Genomic DNA, 19,971 nt, shown 5'->3' on the forward strand with positions numbered 1-19,971 from the left:
TACACCGCGTAATGTGATATCTTGTAATGCTTATTTCAGGTTCACTGCACTCATTAAATAATTATTACGCAGTAATTTGAGAAGCGTAATTTTTAATTAAACATTGAACCACATCTTTCTTGAAGCCAACGATGTTTTTTAAGCAAATATAAATAGAACGTTCTATTTGTATATTTATTCAAGGAATTATTATTACATTACTATTTATTTATCTATTAGAGAATATTTTACACGTGTTATAATTATATTACTTTTCGCACGTGTAACAATTTATCAAATAACGCCTGCTGACAAGGCTTAATAGCTCTTATTGTGCGATTCCTGATAATTGATTTGATCGACGAAATGAAATCTATTTTACTACACTTTCTAGGAACAAAAATAATGATTTAAACAACAATCAACCGATCATACTTGAATTTGATATTTTTGGTTTTATTGCATTCAAATGCTTTATAAATATAAATTTATAAGGGACTAGCTGCTCCCCGCGGTTTCACCCCCGTGGCTCCGCTCCTGTTGGTCGTAGCGTGATGATTATAGCCTATAAACCTTCCTCGATAAATGAGCTTTCTAACACCGAAAGAATTTTTTAAATCGGACCAGTAGTTCCCGAGATTAGCGCTTTCAAACAAACAAACAAACAAACTCTTCAGCTTTATTAGTATAGATAGAAAAAATTCGATCACGAGGCGGGACTCGAACCCGCATCCTTTCACGCCAATCCGGGTCGGATTCTTGAACAATTCAGCCACTCATGACCCGCCAGAGCGATCATATTTCTCAATACACAAATTCGAACCCTGTCTAAAAGCTATGTTTCACCCTGACTATCGTAATACACTGACAATAATTATCTACATAAGTTATGACTTACGTAACCTTCATGAGTACTATTCGGATAATAAAAAATCTTTAAGTAACAGAAAACCACTATTCAGAATTTAAAATAAGGTAATTTCTTTATCCCAAACCATCTAGGGCCAAGCCGGGTCAAGCAGCTAGTTTTAGTATAAAAGTTTAATCTATACTTAATATTATAAATCTGAAGTGTTTGTTTGTTTGTTTGTTTGAACGCGCTAATCTCAGGAATTACTGGTCCGATTTGAAAAATTTCCCCTGTGTTAGATAGCCCATTTATCGATGAAAGCTATTGGCTATAATCATAACGCTAAGACCAACAGGAGCGGAGCAATGCGGGTAAAACCGCGTGGCACAGCTAGTACTTACTATTTTGTTTGTAGGTATTCGGTATGCCCTGGGCGGTGATTGGTCGATCAGCGATTGTATACACTGACAGTTTCTTGTATCTCAGCGGTTTCCTCAACGCACACAACCTTCTTCAGGACTTGGAGAAGAAAGGAACTATTGACTTGAAGAATAGGCTTCTAGCGAGATGGTTCAGGTAAGGATGGTATAGAGCCGAGCTTTTAAAAAATATTGTTGTCTTCGTTAAGTTACACAATTCGTATTTAGAAAAATTGTTTATAATTCAGTAAATATGTAAAACATAAATGTATTAACTCCAAAAAGACAATCCAAAAATCGTTTATGGATTGCTTGATTGGATAAGCATTTTAAAAATGAGCTCTAAGTATATAGAGCCTTTACACAGAACTTGATGGAGGACCTAAAAAAATATGTTTTAGGCACGTATATAAAATTACTTATTTCATCGACCAATTTCAACTACTTTATTAACAATACCAATTAAGTTGAAACCATTCTTTGTAATATACAAGATATAAAAATGTAATCATATAATAGAGACGTATAATAAATCGTATATAAATTGATCTATCTTCATAATTATCTCCCAGTATAATAATAACTACGTGACCGTATTTTACGTGCTCATCTAAAAATAATTATTTCTTAATTATGCTATTCAAATTGGTTATTCCAACGATATTGGAACTATATCCTCTGCATTATAAATCATAATAACCAACGTTGCATTCTGAAACCTTATTATTACGGTACTAATACGCTTACACATTGAAATACGATTAAATCTAAATAATCTGTTGAATCATTAATAGACATTACATACGCGTGTTCAAAAACATTTCTACATGCATAATTAATCTAGTTATTTAGATGTATCAGCGTATTAGTTGTGTTCGATTATTATTGTAAACTAGCGGTCCGCCTCGGCTTCCCCCGTGGTACATGTTTACGTTTTCTCTCCATAAGGACCATCCTCGTACTTCAAGGAATGTTATAAGAAAATAATTAACGAAATTGGTTCAGACGTTCTCGAGTTATGCGCAACACATTTTGCAGTTCATTTTTATATTGTAGTTGAGTAAAAATAACCATTTGATTATAAGAATTTTTAAATTTTAGTAGGATTACTAGGTACATTGACTTTGTTCAAAGCAGTTTTTAGAATGTTTAATTCTACGTAAACACGTTTTATAAGCTGTTTATTGCGAAAACAGAATGGCCATTTCCAAAAAAAAATCATGTTGAAAATGTTATTTTCGACTAAACATTTGAATGAATCCGAATTCATTCTGAAGTTGATATGTAGAAAATATATCAGACAGACATAGTTACTCTTGCATTTATTTGGATGCACAATAGCAGGTTTTATTTTATTTTTAAACAAGAAAAGTATTTAATTAAGATTTCAATAATGTATTTTTAAAAACTTGTCATATTATGTACTTTACTACATAACGCATGTCGCTAAATAGGGGACAATTCATTATTTCAATATAAATTGGTTGATTAGATAAGAATCAACGGATAGTGTAGCCTATAAAACTATGACAGCGATTACGCATCTGTAGTAAATGCTTATTTTAAATTGTATAATAATTTTCTAATATCCTTATTTCAGGCTTTTCCCGCTCTTCCTGAGTCTAATGTTATTCTGTACATACGTCCTCCCGGACCTCAACAACGGTCCTCAATGGAACCTAGTGGTGGAGGAACATAGCCGAGTCTGTGAAAAGAATATGTGGAAGAGCTTCCTGTTTATTCACAATTACTTTGGCTTTGAAGAAATGGTAAGATTTTTGTGATTTAGTAACTTAAAAAATATAGTCTAAATGTAGAGAATATTTAGGCAATAATTTTCGATATAGATATAGCAGTTAGTGAAAAATGTTGGGTTAAGAATAATAAAATGTGCGTGAGTAACATTAGAAAACTACGCATAACTAACCAAAAACTATAAGTAGTAGTATAAATATATTGACTCAATTTTTAATAATGTTTAAAACAACTGTATATTCGATCATTACGAAGAGCCTACCATTAAATTTAAGCACAATTCAGTTTCCGCAATATAAATTGCCTAATTGCAAGTGCTAATATGCATTACTTGCTCAGTAATTATCCCCTTTTGTTTACAAACAAGATGGCTATTATTATACTACAGCTCAATTATCTGCTATTCATGTAGAAAGCCGATTAAAACAAAATTATTCAATGCAAATCATATTTTTTAATATCGAAGAAAATTCGGGATATTGTGAACCTTGTTCTTGTCTCGATCATTTACTTTTTCATTTTGATTTTCAATACGGAAAGAGATGAGCAAACAGTAAACGATAAGGAAAACAAATCCCGTTAATATCAAGATTGTTCTGACGGAAAAAGGACGCTAAATAAACTTCCATCGGGAATTATTGTTACGAATAGAAATATCAATTAATATTTGCTGTTTTGCTAACAATACTTTACAATCTGCACCAGTTCCCAGGTTCTTATATAACCTATTGGTGTCACTTTTAATATCTATTGCAAAGTGCAATCCTCGCTTTGAACCTTACTTTTTCTACATTGTCTAAGACTTGAGGTATAATTATCAATCTTTCTTTATTTTGTTTTCAAAATAATTATTTGCCCGTAATAGGTCAGGTTTCTTCACAAGTTTTAACAGATTGAACTGTAGCTTGACTACTGTTAAAAACAAAAACTTTGCACAAAAGCTATGCTTAATTTATTCCCTGTGAACGCTACACGAATTTTGAATACTATGGAAAGATCTATAAAAGATTAGTCTCAACGTTATCTATCTTTTTATACATTTAATGACAAAAAATACCGAGCATCAATTACATACAAGCGTTTAAATGCCATTAGCTCGTTTTGTGTACGGTGCACGATCTCTAAATTTTCCTGTAAATAACTGCCCTACTTTAGTGAAACTGTTTCAATTTAAAACCGGGAAAGAAATTACCATTTCAACTAGAGCTGCGGCATTTAACATTAATCCCTCGATTGTTTCTCGTAAACCTAGAACCTAGAACCTAGTATTTGGAGCTAGTCTAGAACTCCTAAGTATAAACGAATTACCTGGGTATTATTCGGTACAATTTGGCTAAACTTTAGCTAAGTGACAAATTATATTTTCCTTGTTTCGATTTAATTTGTTAAATTTCTGATTATAAACAAATTGTGTGTATCGCATTTTCAATGAAACATTACACTTCAATATAATTTATTTATAGACTTGGTTTCATATTTCTTATTAAACCGTGTAACTCAATATTTGGAATCTCTCTATTGCAGATTAAATTAAAACTAAACTCTATATTACCCTGGGTTGATCGGGATAAAAATAGCCTATGTTATTGGATAATGAAGGCTATCTTGCGGTAAAAGCGTTTTCAAAATCAGTTCAAAAGATAGATATTAAATAGAAGAGAATACTCCCTTTAACCTCACAAACGTTGTCTCCTTATAAGTTAGAATCTCTATGTCTCATTTTTCTAAAATGTTAGTTACCGCGGTAGCCGTAGCTGTTTCAGAGGATTATCCTTTAAAACGACTGCACCGATTCTCACGAAATTTTGCGTTCCTATTGGGTAGATCTAAGAATCGGCCAACATCTTATTTTCATAACCCTGAATGTTAAGAATAAGCCAGAACAACGTTTGTCGAGAGAGCTAGTATTAGTATAGAAATATATTGTACTTACCACCCTTATTATTATTAACCCTTATATTATTATAAACAAGTACTTAAGAAAGTCTTATTTATATTATTATGTATTTCCAGTGTTTAACCCACACTCACCAACTGGGTATCGACATGCAACTGTACGTGGGCACATTCCCCTTGATGCTAATACTCTGGAAGTTCAAAAGATTGGGTCTAGCTCTTATACTGGGTATAGCTGTATCTTCCACTATACTGCGGTACTTGGCTACACATTGGTATGACATCAGTATGTTCGTGTACTATGGGATCTCGTAAGTATTTCATTTATTTTTTTAGAATAAATTTCTATAATATTCTATCTTAGTTTTTTGTATATTGACCACTTTTTATGATGTACGCTTTTATTAGCTTTAAATTATGTTGTGTCATTGGTACTTTAAAGTACCTATTTGATGTCATGAATTTGGACTGAATATTGAACATATCAGTCGAGTTTTCTTAGGCGTACGTTGTTCTTACCTACATAATTACATATATTGTAAATTGAAGTACTTGCAAAATTTAAATATTCCATAAATCCTAAGAAAAGTCGAAGACTGATATCTATTTCTCTTACTCATATCACAGCAAATTTCGCATACATAGTAATTACTAACATATTATGGTATATTAATTATCTTTTCAGGGTATCGAAGCTTTTAGACGCAGCAAGATATTCCTACATCCTACCAACACATCGCGCTACTATATACCTCATTGGAGTGTTGATGGCGTACTTCATTAAAAACAACAAATCAAACGTTAAACTCAGTGATGTAAGTCCTTATTTTTGTATTAATAATTAATAGATTAATTGCCAAAAAATATTTAAAAGTTTGATCCTGGAAAACAATTTTGTACGAAAATAGCTAAAAAATATTTTGATTAATTTTCTCCAAATTGGTTTCTGTATAGTTTAGTACGCTGATTACGTAAAAAATACTCTTAAAATTACTGCCAAGTATCATCAAAATTTGTTCAGTGGCTTTCGCGTGATATATGTAGTAACAAACATACAACTATACTACAAGAAATTCATACTTACAAATTTTTAGATTTATTGGTACTATAAGCACTATAGATAAGATTTAAATACTTTTTAAGCTATTGCATAGCTTCTATCGCGGGCCTTGAGCGCGGGGTCCCAGAAATTGCGTAACGAAAAACCTCACGCTCCCCACGGGGACGGGCGCGGAGGTGTGGCTTGAAGGCATAGCATGCAATAGCTTTACCGCGGCAGTCCCCGAGTGACACACGTCTTTTTTTTAACGTAAATTTTCCTTTCCAGAACCAAGCCAGACTAGTCTGGTGCGTAAGTTTCGGTATAGCCGCGTTCACGATAGCCAGCCCGTACAGGATGGGTCTCGAAGGCTACAAGTACGAGCACTTCCCGGCGGCCATGTTTGCGGCGTTCGCGCCTATTCTGTGGGGACTGTTCATGAGCATTGCGCATTGGGCTATTTGTAATGATTATGCAGGTGAGGAATATTTGTAAGAAAATAATATAAATGTGATAAACATAAATTAATTATTATGGAAAATATTTTAGTTTAAAATATTGAATTTCATAACATTGGCACATTGGTGAAGCGAATGTTAAGATTTTCCAAAATGTGTTGAACTTGGCTAAGGATAAATTTCCACCTCAATAAAAATACAAATAATGGTTTGTGTGAATAGATGCTACTGGTGTACCTACTGGTATCAAGACTGGTATATAACAATTTATTATTTAAGTCAATATATCCTTCTGGTATACTGATAAATAACAATTTAATAATTCTACTTCTAAAATTTATCTTCCATTCCAAAAAAATGTATTTTAAATTTTATTAACTTATTTTCGCAGGAATCGGAACAGCATTTGTAGAGTCGCGAGTGTTCAAGTTCTTCAACAAGATCGCATACGGCGTGTATCTCACGCAGTTCCCGATATTCTTCTATAACGTTGGTGTGCAGAGACATGCCGAGTATTATACGCCTTTCTTACTTGTGAGTTCATTTTTTAGAAGGACTCTTTTATGTATGAGTTATTTTTTGTCATAGGCAAAGTGAAAAACATCATGCTATAAGTTCTTTTATTTTAAGAAAGCTCCGTCACATAACAATTTTTTTATCCCGGTATCAACGAGAACGCGAAGAATGGATGAATTATTATTTCTATATTTAAAAAAAACTATCAATCAAATACATTAAATGGCGGGATAATTTACTCATATTGCGTCATTCTTTATTAAATTATCGAATTCGTTCTCTCTCTGTACTTTAAATTAATTACGCCATTTATCAAAATAAAAATATTGCTCAACCTTACTTTACCTTATTTATTTGTTACTAATTATTATCATGTCCTCATTCTTATATTTTAAAAAACGACAGTCAATAATATAAAAGATAGACCATAGAAATAGATAATAACATTGCTATAATACTTTCAGATCCACGTCCCAGAGATGGCGGTAGTGCTGATTATTTCCATTCTCGCCACAGTCGCTATTGAGATGCCTTTCAACCAAGTCTATAGGATATATTTCGGTTAATATCTGTTTTATTAGTACATATTTATAACCATTGGCCTCACATAGACCTATCCTATGATAAGAAACTAATTTAACATCAGTGATTTGATTACTAATTTAACATTGATATTAAGAAACGAATTTAACATCTATATATGTATCTCATCTTACTCGTGGATTTAAGCAAGAAGTATAATTTAATGAATTAAAATTATTGAGAGCTTATATTTAAATGCCAACATCGCCGTTTGGTAACATAATACTTATAACAAATTCTATTTTAATAAAATATTGAATTTACTTCTTTTACAGGCAAATCACAGACGAAATTAAAAGAAAAGTGAAGTATTAAAAGTGGCAAGAGAGTGAACTGACTGTATTATATTTAGCTTAAGCCAAAACATCACGTACTTAGATTGTATTTTTGTCTATTTTTATACTGTTAATGTAAGTTATTGTAAGTTAATAAATGAGTGAGTTTTATTTAAGGATTTTCATTTTAAACCTTTATAAATAATTCTAAAATTAAAATAAACATTGTATACCAGCTACATACCATTTACAACTTGTTACAGCTTTTTTCAAAATTTAAAATGGACAGTGCTAGTCGTCCACTAAACGGATGAATAAAATAAATTAGTCGTCCGATTACCGGATGAATAAAATAATTTAATCGTCCGATAACATCTATTTATCTATATAGTTAGGTTATCGGGGTTTCTTTAGAGAACTGCCGCACGTATTATAGGTTTTTTGTGGGGGGAGGAGGGCACACGTAGGTATTTGATTTTTTTTTTGCGCGTCGACGGAGCCCCGCTTGGTGGGGCTCCTATTTCTGTGTAGTTTTTTTTTTTAAGAAACCTAACCTAACCTAACCTAACGGCTAACCTAACCTAAACTTGATTTTTTTTTTGCGCGTCGACGGAGCCCCGCTTCGCGGGGCTCCTATTTCTGTGTAGTTTTTTTTTTAAGAAACCTAAGCTAACCTAACCTAACCTAAACTTGATTTTTTTTTGCGCGTCGACGGAGCCCCGCTTCGCAGGGTTCCTATTTCTGTGTAGTTTTTTTTTAAGAAACCTAACCTAACCTAACCTAACGGCTAACCTAACCTAAACTTGATTTTTTTTTTGCGCGTCGACGGAGCCCCGCTTGGCGGGGCTACTATTTCTGTGTAGTTTTTTTTTTTAAGAAACCTAACCTAACCTAACCTAACGGCTAACCTAACCTAAACTTGATTTTTTTTTGCGCGTCGACGGAGCCCCGCTTTGCGGGGCTCCTATTTCTGTGTAGTTTTTTTTTAAGAAACCTAACCTAACCTAACCTAATGGCTAACCTAACCTAAACTTGATTTTTTTTGCGCGTCGACGGAGCCCCGCTTCGCGGGGCTCCTATTTCTGTGTAGTTTTTTTTTAAGAAACCTAACCTAACCTAACCTAAAGGCTAACCTAACCTAAACCTAACCTAACGAATTGAGGGCGAATATCTCGGCCATTTTTGATTTTAGAGAAAAGTTGTTCCTATAAAACATGCTTATATTAGCGTAATCTTTACGATAAAACAATAATAAATAGGTGTTATAATGACACCAACTCCATCAAAAATTTTCTAAGTCCTGCGCCCCCTTTGCTTTAGTCCAACCCAACTAGCTTTAGTGTTAAAAGGTTATCTAGTAATCCGAATAATCGGACGATTAAATTATTTTATTCATCCGGTAATCGGACGATTAAATTATTTTATTCATCCGGTAATCGGACGACTAATTTATTTTATTCATCCGTTTAGCGGACGACTAGACACTTCGATTTAAAATTATTACATACAACATGATACAACTTAAATAGTTTAATAAGTAAATGAAACACATTAAAATTTTTAAAAATATTTATTTCAAAATTTCTTACTTAAATACAATTAAAATACTGTAAATGTCTCAAAAATAATATGCACAACACTATATTATAAATACATTCATCATTCAAACTAACATTAAAAGTTTATTAAAACAAATAATTAATTAATGATATGTTCACACTTTCATCTCTAAACATAACACCCTATAATATTATCTACTGAGATTCTCATGGCACTGTCTTTAATTAAATTCATATTTTTCACAATTTCACTCAATTACATCATATTAGTATACATTTATTTATTATTATTGTTTAACATTCGTTGCCTTCTGTATAATCCATATACGAGCTTTTATTGAATAAGAAAATGACATCTTTTCTTTGAATGGCAGGTTTTTTGCAATTCAGCCCATTATCATCATTTTTTTCGATTGGGCAATATCTTCCAAGCTAGAGTCTGTCAAACTTTTAGCAAGAATAGTAAAATCAATACAATTCTTAAACACTGGCAATACTTTGAACAGAATTGTTTTATTTTCTTAAAATGGCAATATTTTTTAATCTATCAAGGCCATTATTAATCATTCATAAAAGTTCACAATTTAAAAAATGTCCAAGTGTCAGAGTCAACTGTTACACTTAAAGTCAGTTTGGCATTGGAACTTCTTATTTTTCTTTTTCTTGAATCTTCTTCTTCAGCTTTGCCAAGCGTGTGTCTAATTTATAAAGTGTCAACTGTCACACTTAGTGTCAGGTCGACACTGACACTTGGACTTGCCAAGTGCATCTCTAACGAGCCAAGATCCGGTGGGACAAGGGCCTTGTGTGTGGAGAATGTGACAAGTGTTCGCGAATATAACGGCCCCGGGACGTGAGAGACATGTTATCACCTGGAATTGAGAAAATAAAGTATTAATAAAAATTTATTAGAAAGTAAAGAGGATTGTTTTCAGGAAATATGGTACTTGGTAATAATTTTAATCAGCAAAGTCCGATTTGAATTTCTTTTTGTCGGTTACGCTTACGAATTACGATGGATATATCGAAGGATATAATACTTTTGGATATTTTCGAGCAGCAACATCAACATGAAGTGATAGCGCAAATATTTTAAAAGGCTTTTGACCAATTAAAACACAATTTATGTTGATTACGAGACTAGTCAACAGCCTATATGAGATTTCATCCACAATCGCACCTGGTGCTGCGGTAGTTACGTATAGTATATTACTCCGCAGAAAGGTGCGTCCTTAGTAGAGCCGCAGCCCTGGTAGGAATAAAAGGCAAATGACTGCGTCTATACTAACCTTCTTCCTAACATGTTCCTAACACATAAGCACAGACCCCATTATGGCTGATCCCATCCACAGCGGGTCTAGCTTGAAAGTCAAAATTAATATAGCCACAGTCTTAGTAGAGCCACAACGTTAATAGAACCGCAATTTTAGTAGAGCTCTATTGTAGAGCCGTAGCTTTTAGTAGAGCCGCAATTTTGGTAGAGCTGCATTTTTAGTAGACCTCTATGGTAGTGCCGTAGCTTTTAGTAGAGTCGCAGTTTAAGTAGAGCCTCATCTTTAGTAGAGCCACAACCTCAGTAGATCTGCTGCCTTGGTAGAGCCATATCTTTAGTAGAGCCGCATTTAACTTTCTCGCCAAATACTAACCTTCTTCCTCACACACAGTCCTCCCGGACCACAAGCACAGACTCCATTATGGCTGATCCCATCCACAGCGGATCTAGCTTGATAGTTAATATTAATATAGCCACAGTCTTAGCCACAACATTAATAGAACCGCAATTTTAGTAGAGCTCTGTTGTAGAGCTGTAGCTTTTAAAAAGCCGCAGCTTTCGTAGAGCTCTGTGGTAGAGCCGTAGCTTTAGTAGAGCTTCCACTTTTGACGTGACAACGTCTTATAATTCGACAGAGCCGGCTGCACGCACGAAAAAACATGACTCATGCGGCGTTACCTCGCTCTGAGGCGTTCCATGTAGGCTTGAAGTGCGAGCGAGAGCGCGGAACGAGCGACAAAGAAGCACATTCGGACATTGTCACGTTCTATCGTCAGTAAACCGACTTTACAGACAACCATTTTTTTTTTTATATTTGGAAACCTTTCATAAAATTTAATGTCTTCTCACTATACTGACCTTCTTCCTCACACACAGCCCTCCCGGTCCACAAGCACAGACTCCATTATGGCTAATCCCATCCACAGCAGGTCGAGCTTCGAAGTCAAAAGACAACACTTCTCCCACGGGACAGGGTTCAGCTGCTCCGGGGCGGTAGCAGCGACGCCGGGTGGGGTAGTATAGTCTACCACGACCACACGGCACCTGGAAAGTTGGTCAAATTATTAGGACATTACATTTTAAGGAAAGAAAGGATAAACCATATTCTTATAGGCTCTGCTAGGCTTACTGACTGAATATACGCGTTATAAAAAATTTGCGTTCAACCCGTTATGATCACAGGAACGATCCACAACGCGAAATTCATGTTATAGCTGTTATGAAAAAAGCTCACGAAAGCTCTTATCTTTGATTTCGGTCTTCAATCGTAAATATTATATTTAAGTCGTTGTGGAAAAAGATTACTTGCCATACTACTAGACTATGCAATTCTAAATATTTGTGTACAGCATGCCTGAGTAGGTCTCTATTTTTATCGACTCTATACTACTTCCCTAAACTATCTAGCTTCACACCAACCTTAGTACACCTCCCATCTCTCGCTAGCATCTCATCATGCGCACATGGACCACGCGTGTACAGTCTATAGCACGCGCCGTCCGCGGCTCGTGCATGGAACGCGCGGCACGTGCACTGCGCGCGGCGGCTCGCGCCCGACTGAGCTAGCGAGAACGTGTGGCCCTTGGGACACGGCCCGCTGGTATCTGGAATGTTCCGTGTTTAAATTTGTATGTAGGTAGTTTCTAGTAGGTAGCACAATATACAGATGCAACCAGTAGGGAAACTTCATACAACGTAGTAGTTTAGATAGTCTCTTTCCACAGACTTGTTGCTAGCAATGATACTATTGTAGAAAGGTATAGATAGGCTAAAAGTGAATTAAAAGGACTTAATAGTCAGATTTGACTTCAGTTGTCTCTTTTTCACAATTTCTTCGCTGCTTTGACGTCTAATCCCTTTTACTTATTGGTCGCTAGCATACGATATAGCATAATTTGCAACGATCCTTAAGTCAACACATACTCTCCCCTCACTTTTGCTTTTGCAGTCCTTGCAGTTCCATCTGCCCTTTTGAGTGTCAAATTTATATTGTGAATTATTATTACGCTCAAGCGTTACCATTCTTCCAAAGAAGTGGTCTGAGAAGAAGTAAGAACAGTAACAAAACTATTATTGAGAACATTTTTTTTTAACTTAAAAATCCTTACCTAATTCATAACATCCTTCAGTCTCATTATGATAATGCGGTAGATGCGGTTCACAGCCACACTTGGCTCCAGGCAGGAACAACTGACCCCTTTCACACGGCCCTCTCGTATAGTGGGAGTAGCAGTTACCGTCTACTGGCCAGTAGTTTGGACCATTCTTTTCACACTGAAAGTTTTAGATTTACTTTTTAATTGGGATAGTTAAAAGGCTATAAAAATCGATAATAAAAAATGTTATTTTCACAATTGCACTTGGCCAGCGTGGTGGATTATGGCCTGTACCCTCATAGGAGGCCCGTGTCCCAGCAGTGGGAACGTATGCTTATGATGATAATCACGTAAATTGACACTTAACTACAGTGGTATAATAACTCAATCGAGACGTTAACCATAAAAAATTTAATGTAGCATAATGGTTATAATAACTTAATTGAGACCATATTGATTAGTTTGACTAATTTTTTTTTTATATTTTGCTGCAATATGCCACTAAGACAACCAGAATTTGAGAAATTATTATCACTTATTATCAATATTGAAACTTCTGCTCTCCTGCTGAACAGGGAAAGGCTGTTTTTTGTGGCTAAACTCAATTTTATGACCTACTATAATAAAATAAAGTTAACCTACCGTACAATTAGCCAGCCCATCTTTCCCAACATCCAATATGGCGCCCGGGAAGCACGGGCCCTGTGACATCCGGTAGTAACAGCGGTCATCTGAAGGCCAGTAGAGCAAGGTCTCATCAGCACATTGCTTCGGCCTCACGCATATACCTTGGCGTTCACTGGAATACGAATAAACGGATTAGTCATTGGAAAACCATCGGTTGCGCAAATTTAGCGAAGGTTATACATGTTTTAGCGTGTTCTAGTAAAAGGGGTTTCACAATAGTGCTATAGGTGAGGACGTCAATCAATCACGAAAAAATTGGACAGTAATTGATGTTTTACCAACTTTATATTTAATTACGTTTTAAGTATTCTTATCCTTCGTATTAGTAACTATTACACCACTACTAGCAACTTACTTTTTTCATTACAACTTAAAAGAAAATCATTGCTCACTAATATTCCTTTAATATTGCGGTAGCCGATCAACCTGATTATAATACACTTCAAGTAATGATGCTTACCTACCCTCTCTTTTTGAATGACTCCTCGACTGGTGCGAAGTACTCGCCTTTCCTACAAGGGCCTCTCTCGAAGAGCTTGTGGCACGTCGTCGTGTGCGGCAGCTGGGCGGTGCCGGGAGGGCACTTGCATTCTGCCACCGTCATCGAACCTCGACGACCTGGACTCAGCTCTTGAGTGTCTGGGCATGGATGACCTTTCTGGAATTGATAAAGTAGAATGTATAGTGACTTGCAATTTTTGTAGAACATGGATGGCTAAGCGATCGTGAGCTTCAGGTGCATCATAATAAGTACCTTGAGAGTCTGGACCCTGACTATTTTAGAAGTGGATAAAAGTTTTAGTGTGGTTCCATGTGCAGATTGTGCAACATGTATATCGCCCCTACTCAAATTGTTGACGGAAAGCATTGTGATGACAACATTTGCTCATATCGAAATATTTCTTATAATGTAGAAACAGACTTTGCATCACTAAAAACTAAAAAGTTAAAAATGAAGTTTTGGTGATTTGAATATACTCATAGAAGGTGTTAATTGACTATAAGATTTGATAATTTCTTAAAAAATAAAATTGCTTGTTACCACCGACACAAAAAATGTCCAATAAAGATGTTACTAAGACAGATATCAAAAAAATAGCACAATTGCGAGTAGCTCTCACCAAAAAATATTGTTGTGCAAAACGTCCTTTCAATTTAATTTGCCGATAAGGCGTTAGATAACTTAAACTATTTTTTATTTGCAATAAATCTGCTCGAGTCAACTTTTATATAATTCGAACGCATTTCGACACCATTTTGATTAAAATTCATTAAAATAATGGTTTTAAGATGTTTTATGTAATTGATTTGAAATTAATATTTTAGCTAGTATATACCTATATGAAAACAGCACAAGTTTCTGATTGCTCTCCGGAAATCACATCCGAAGCATAATTAAATAAGAATCCAAAAGAAATTGAGCCATTTTGACCCTTAACTTCTTATACTTAAAAACCATGCTATTTTTGGCAGCAGATCTTATCTACGTGAGTGTAACCGCGTGTGATGCATAAAAATAATTGTACTGTTAACCTGCTTTTACGTGTGATGAATACTGTCCTAATGCTATATAATATGGGGAAATGAAAGTCTACCTGCGTCCACGGTCCAACACAATGTTATTAAGCGTTTCGTTAATTCATAAACCCTCTTATATCCTGCATGCTCCAATGTTCCGAAGAATACACAAGTATGTACCTATCTACACATTTTTTTAAATTTAAATATGTATTATGTAGTATTTTTTGTGATATCTATCAAATCCATACTAATATTATAAATGCGAAAGTAACTCTGTCTGTCTGTCTGTTACTCAATCACGCCTAAACTACTGAACCAATTTTCATGAAATTTGGTATGGAGATATTTTGATACCCGAAAAAGGACATAGGCTACTTTTTATCCCGGGAAAATGATGTAATCCCGGAAACCTAGTTTCTTATAAGTTTTGACGCTAGAATTGAATTATACTTACCTACTACTAATTATTAGTACCTATATCATCTTAAGATTATAGCTTTAAAAGTGCTCTTTTGTTACATTACATTATTTATAGGATGTTTTTATTTCATTAAACGCTTTCCTTGTGTAATATATTAACTATGTATTCATAAGTCATGAACTGTCTGTACCCCCGACCTTTGAAATTATCTGAAGGTTCTGGTATTTGGAAAGCATAACTATTTCAATATTAGTAGACGTATTATATTACAGTTGGTAGTAATGCAGATTTGTAGATTTTCACTCTGCTCATATTATAAGACGTTTTAATGTGTTTATAATAATTATTTATGATAAATACGAATACATTACTTTTCAGAGCATTTTAATACGCTTACATACATATCTACATGTCTATCTACGTCTGTCATTACGATTTTGGTTAGCCTTTTCTATGAAATAACAAAATATGAATAAAAGTTGCGCCACTTGTATGTAAACTGTTCTTTATTTAATGAAATTTAAAGATTCTATAAAAAAATATTATTTGGCCATATTTTCCAATTATAAGATGACTTACTAAAAGTTATTGTCATGCACATTATTTATCCACGTAAACCCGCGGGCTAGTAGTTGTCAATTTTGCCATCTATCCGTTACATCACACGGAAACCGCTGAATGTATTTCAATGGGACTTTCACTTGAGCTTAGATATCTAGCAACACAAAACCTATACCTGCGTTTATGCCTGTGTCATCTATATCTTAGGACATTAATCATTATAGTTCATATTAAAATAATAGACAGTTTATGGAAACTGCAAGGCAAACGTAGATTATGTTAATGTAGATTATGGTTACCTCTAATTATTATATTAAACACGCATTTACCTATTATACTCATATGTGAATATTTTCTCTGTCTCACACAACTTTTCGACAGAAATGGTCTCCACTAAATTTTGGCTACCAGAATCGGACGCTTGAATTTTTGTATAGATACATACTACATAGATGCATAGGATATAAAAATAAGACAATTGAGCATAATTTATTTCATCGCAATTAAAATTTTACAAGTACAAACATTTTTCATGAATTTTTCGTCACAAATCCCGGTATCGTCTCTAATCAACGATGTGAATCTAATAATTAAAAAAAATTGCTATTACTCATGTTAGTTGACCAGCACGGAAACTTTAATTGAGGAAATTGTAGACCTACTGTAGTTAAAACAATATTAAATAAATCATAGTAAAACACGGTAAGATAAGCTGCATTGCATTAGCTTAATTGTTTTATATTATTATAAATTCTAGCAGGCTTACATGCGATGATGTTATCATGAATGGAATGAAACGCCAGTAAGTATCCTCTCTCAAAAAAAATACAATTAGGTTCCAATTTGATATACTCTTAGTAGTCTATGGCATCTTTAAAAAATGGTAGAGCCGAAAGTCGAAACTTATAGGCGAAATTTCAAATTAGTTCTGAAATAGGTATATGAATGATGCACGTACATATTTTTTTAGATTTATTGCACTATAAACAATGCACATTAAATAAAATAACGTAAAAATAATAATAAGATTATTAAACTATATTCGTATTATGCTCTTCAAAATGAAAAAAGAATCACACACCAAACGTCTAAAAGCTATCAATTATCACAAACCCACGAAAGTGAGTGCAGTGGGTCACAGTGTGTCATAACAGATTCAATCGGTCACGGTCTTTCATAAACGAAAGGAACCGGTTTTGTGTTGATGTGTGATGTATTTGCGAAAATAATATGAATAAGTGCAAATTGCGTGCTATTGTGATATGAACAGTTACTGCAATATATTTTGTTCGTATGTTACTTAAATCTATAATAGATAGTCGAACGTTATATTGAGTTAATTTATGCATGTGAACTAGAAACGATAAAATACAGAAGTGTTTTAAACGTATTTCTGACGGCAAAATTGCTCCGATATTTCAAAACAAGTTTTTACAGATTGTAAGAGCTTTAATAGAAAAGAGCTTAATTATAATTTAATCGTAAGGGAATAAAAATTATAAACTAAACTGACCTTGTAAATAGTGTAACATTTCCCATCATTCGGCCAATAGAGCATCAACCAACCGCGAGGATGCGTTGCACAAGGATTCCTCTGCACATCTGCCCATGGAGGTGGCAGCACTGCAGCTTTGCTCCCGTAAAACATAACCACCATCCATACCCATATCTCCATATTGAATGTCCAATTAGATTTAAAAAACTACATCACTTTTTAAACACACGTCACTGTTCTTTTTTCAAATCTGTCCATAGAGTTCAAATTCACTTTTACGCGCGCTTTATCTTTTTTTTATTAATGTGTTGCACTAATTGTTACAAGACATTAATGCTTTTAAAAATACATACATTAAATATTAATCGTCTCTGTTACACATTTATTTCATTCTTAAATTTATGCAGTAGTTCCGCTTCTTACGTTTCCTTGTTAATTTTTTTTTTAATAATCGATGATAAGTATCTATGTTTGTAGAACAAATTTTAAATAATAATGTTACATCGGTGTTTTAGACTTTCAGTTTCAATATGTAATCTAAAGACATTTCAAAATATCTGCATAATAAGTAGGTAAAGTGGATCACATTTTTAAATCCTAAATTGAATATTAATTCATACGAACTCATTTTATATTTTGTTTATTTTCGTGAATAATCCGGAAGAAAATTTTTAGTTTTTTCAAAATTTATTTAGGTAGTTGACTTGTTTGTAAGCCTATACCTAATTATAAGAAGACATCAATCTGGATTACAGAACAATTGAAAAGATCGTAACGAGCTTGATTGTTTTGAATAAATAACAGTAATTAAATCAAATTACATAAAAACCGGCCAAGTGCGAGTCGGACTCGCATACGAAGGGTTCCGTACTATCATCTATTAGATATACACGAATTATTTCCGCTAATTTTCGGCTTTATGTTTTCGAGGTAATAATGCATAATTTTAAATACGCATACTATTTGGTAATGCACGCATTCATTGTTACAAGATTGTACAACATAAGACAATACACATAATGGTGATTTAAATGGTAGCAATAAGCCCACGCCAAAATGTCGAAACTGAATTTAATTATTAACCTACTTACTTTTTACTGAGATTACGTGTTGCCTTAGATACGGTTAGAATATAGATATAGCAATAAATCTTTGGTCTATAGTTACCCACCTAACACTCATTTTAACATCAAAAATTATATTTTAAACTGTTTATTAAAATATGTTGGAGAACGCTTTTAAAGCTACCTATCCATTTATTATATTTTAAGAAATCCATTCCTTAAAATATTTGTCAAAATGGAAGAAAACACGATTGTTCAATTTAATGACAACTTTAAAAGCTGAAACGTATCTAAATCAATTCTAAAAAAAAAGAATAATTTATAATACCTATTATAAACCTAGATTTCCACCCGCGGCATTGCCCGCGTTTTCAAAGAAAAACCCGCATAGATGCCAGTCTTGTGGGATTTCCGTGATAAAAAGTAGCCTGTCTTATTCTGGGTCTTCAGCTACCTTATTTTTTATTATCTACTATCCAAATTTTATTGTATTCAATTCCGTAGTTTATTATGTGTGAAAATGTTACAAACATCCATTTTCACAAACTATCGTATTTAAATACCTAATAATATGATGTGCAATTGAACTCTTCAATTACTAAAAATCTAATACTGTTTAAGAATATACTACGACTATTATTTAAGTTCATGCAATCCAAGTCACATTTAACTTTTTACGCGAAAACATTCCGAAAGAACGCAGCCGTCGTCGATGTTAATATTGCGAATAAATCTCAACTCACCCGCATCAATCTTTAATTTTTTCTCAATGTGCTAAGTAACCTCAATGTATATAATTATAATTAATTTATCATATAATTTATGTAAAATTCTTCGAATTATTTATCTTAATTTAATATCAACCAATAATTCTAAAATTTTAAACGTATTTACAAAATACGCGTGAAATTTACACGAGGACTAAAAATATTTTTAATAAGCAAGAAAAAAATCACAACACAATTTATTTTTAAAATTCAACCTAATAATTGCTCGTGTATTTTTATTGGTAGATTTATATAACTAATTAAGATCTTTATCATCTATAAAAAAAATATTCTTTATTAATTTACACAGCCATGCAACGTCAAAATTTAACATCGAATTAAGTATTAAAAAAAATCATCAAGGACTACGAAAATAATATTTCATTACAAAACGACTGCACATAGGAACTTACACGAAATCAGTCTTTAGTATACACGTGCTACACGCAACCACGTGCATATAGCACCGCGTCTGATCGTCTACTGAAGAGAGGTTTTGGTGTGGGTTTGGAGCTTTTGGTCGCAAGCTTCTTACAGCATTATGTGTTGTCATGGCAACATGGGAAAGCGGATGCAAAAGTCTGCTTACTGTCTGTATGTCAAGGATTAATGATAGTTATTAAAAATGGAGCAATTTTTAAGTTTTAAATATCGTTCATCACCAGGAAATAAAAATAATATGGGTAACAATAGGTAACAATTCAATCTTGGTTTGCTGAATTGTTTGATGGTAATAAATAAATATTAGCTTTGCATTT

General features: G+C 33.7%; 2 protein-coding genes across 3 annotated transcripts in view; one reads left to right on the top strand and one right to left on the bottom strand.

Annotated features, from left to right (window-relative positions):
• The window catches only part of drd (drop dead), a 36,543-nt gene extending 28,603 nt beyond the window's left edge, over positions 1-7,940 (top strand). The window contains exons 5-12 of the mRNA XM_090110133.1: positions 1,245-1,405; positions 2,849-3,017; positions 5,017-5,210; positions 5,585-5,714; positions 6,227-6,416; positions 6,788-6,930; positions 7,377-7,473; positions 7,770-7,940. Of these exons, the coding sequence (XP_089966259.1) occupies positions 1,245-1,405; positions 2,849-3,017; positions 5,017-5,210; positions 5,585-5,714; positions 6,227-6,416; positions 6,788-6,930; positions 7,377-7,473; positions 7,770-7,801 (1,116 nt within the window). The 3' untranslated portion in view covers positions 7,802-7,940. The remainder of the gene's footprint in view (positions 1-1,244; positions 1,406-2,848; positions 3,018-5,016; positions 5,211-5,584; positions 5,715-6,226; positions 6,417-6,787; positions 6,931-7,376; positions 7,474-7,769) is intronic.
• Positions 7,941-9,978: 2,038 nt separating this feature from the next.
• On the bottom strand, positions 9,979-19,690 carry LOC149902536 (uncharacterized). 2 transcript variants are annotated; one of them, XM_090110390.1, is made up of 8 exons: positions 19,627-19,690; positions 17,401-17,695; positions 13,849-14,042; positions 13,340-13,496; positions 12,710-12,875; positions 12,021-12,205; positions 11,460-11,645; positions 9,979-10,200 (listed from the first exon to the last, which is right to left on the bottom strand). In XM_090110390.1, the coding sequence occupies exons 2-8, from the start codon at positions 17,560-17,562 to the stop codon at positions 10,042-10,044; spliced, it is 1,209 nt and encodes a 402-aa protein (XP_089966516.1). In that variant the 5' UTR covers positions 17,563-17,695; positions 19,627-19,690; the 3' UTR covers positions 9,979-10,041. The 2 variants fall into 2 exon arrangements, with proteins under 2 accessions (XP_089966516.1, XP_089966515.1); XM_090110389.1 differs by having other exon boundaries at positions 17,401-17,847; positions 19,627-19,684.
• Positions 19,691-19,971: the final 281 nt, after the last annotated feature.

This window comes from Colias eurytheme, chromosome 15 (assembly GCF_061535395.1).
Source record: "Colias eurytheme isolate Ceu_HAF_F1 chromosome 15, ilColEury1 Martin Lab GWU primary, whole genome shotgun sequence".
NCBI classification, from domain to species: Eukaryota; Metazoa; Arthropoda; class Insecta; order Lepidoptera; family Pieridae; genus Colias; species Colias eurytheme.

Coding starts and splice junctions, on each gene's coding strand:
- LOC149902536 (XM_090110390.1), bottom strand. CDS start 17,562: ATGGAGATATGGGTATGGATGGTGGTTATGTTTTACGGGAGCAAAGCT. Junction 11,646..12,020: donor GAGATGGGAGGTGTACTAAG/GTTGGTGTGAAG, acceptor CCAACTTTCCAG/GTGCCGTGTGGTCGTGGTAG. Junction 10,201..11,459: donor GGCTGTGTGTGAGGAAGAAG/GTCAGTATAGTG, acceptor TCTCAATTCCAG/GTGATAACATGTCTCTCACG.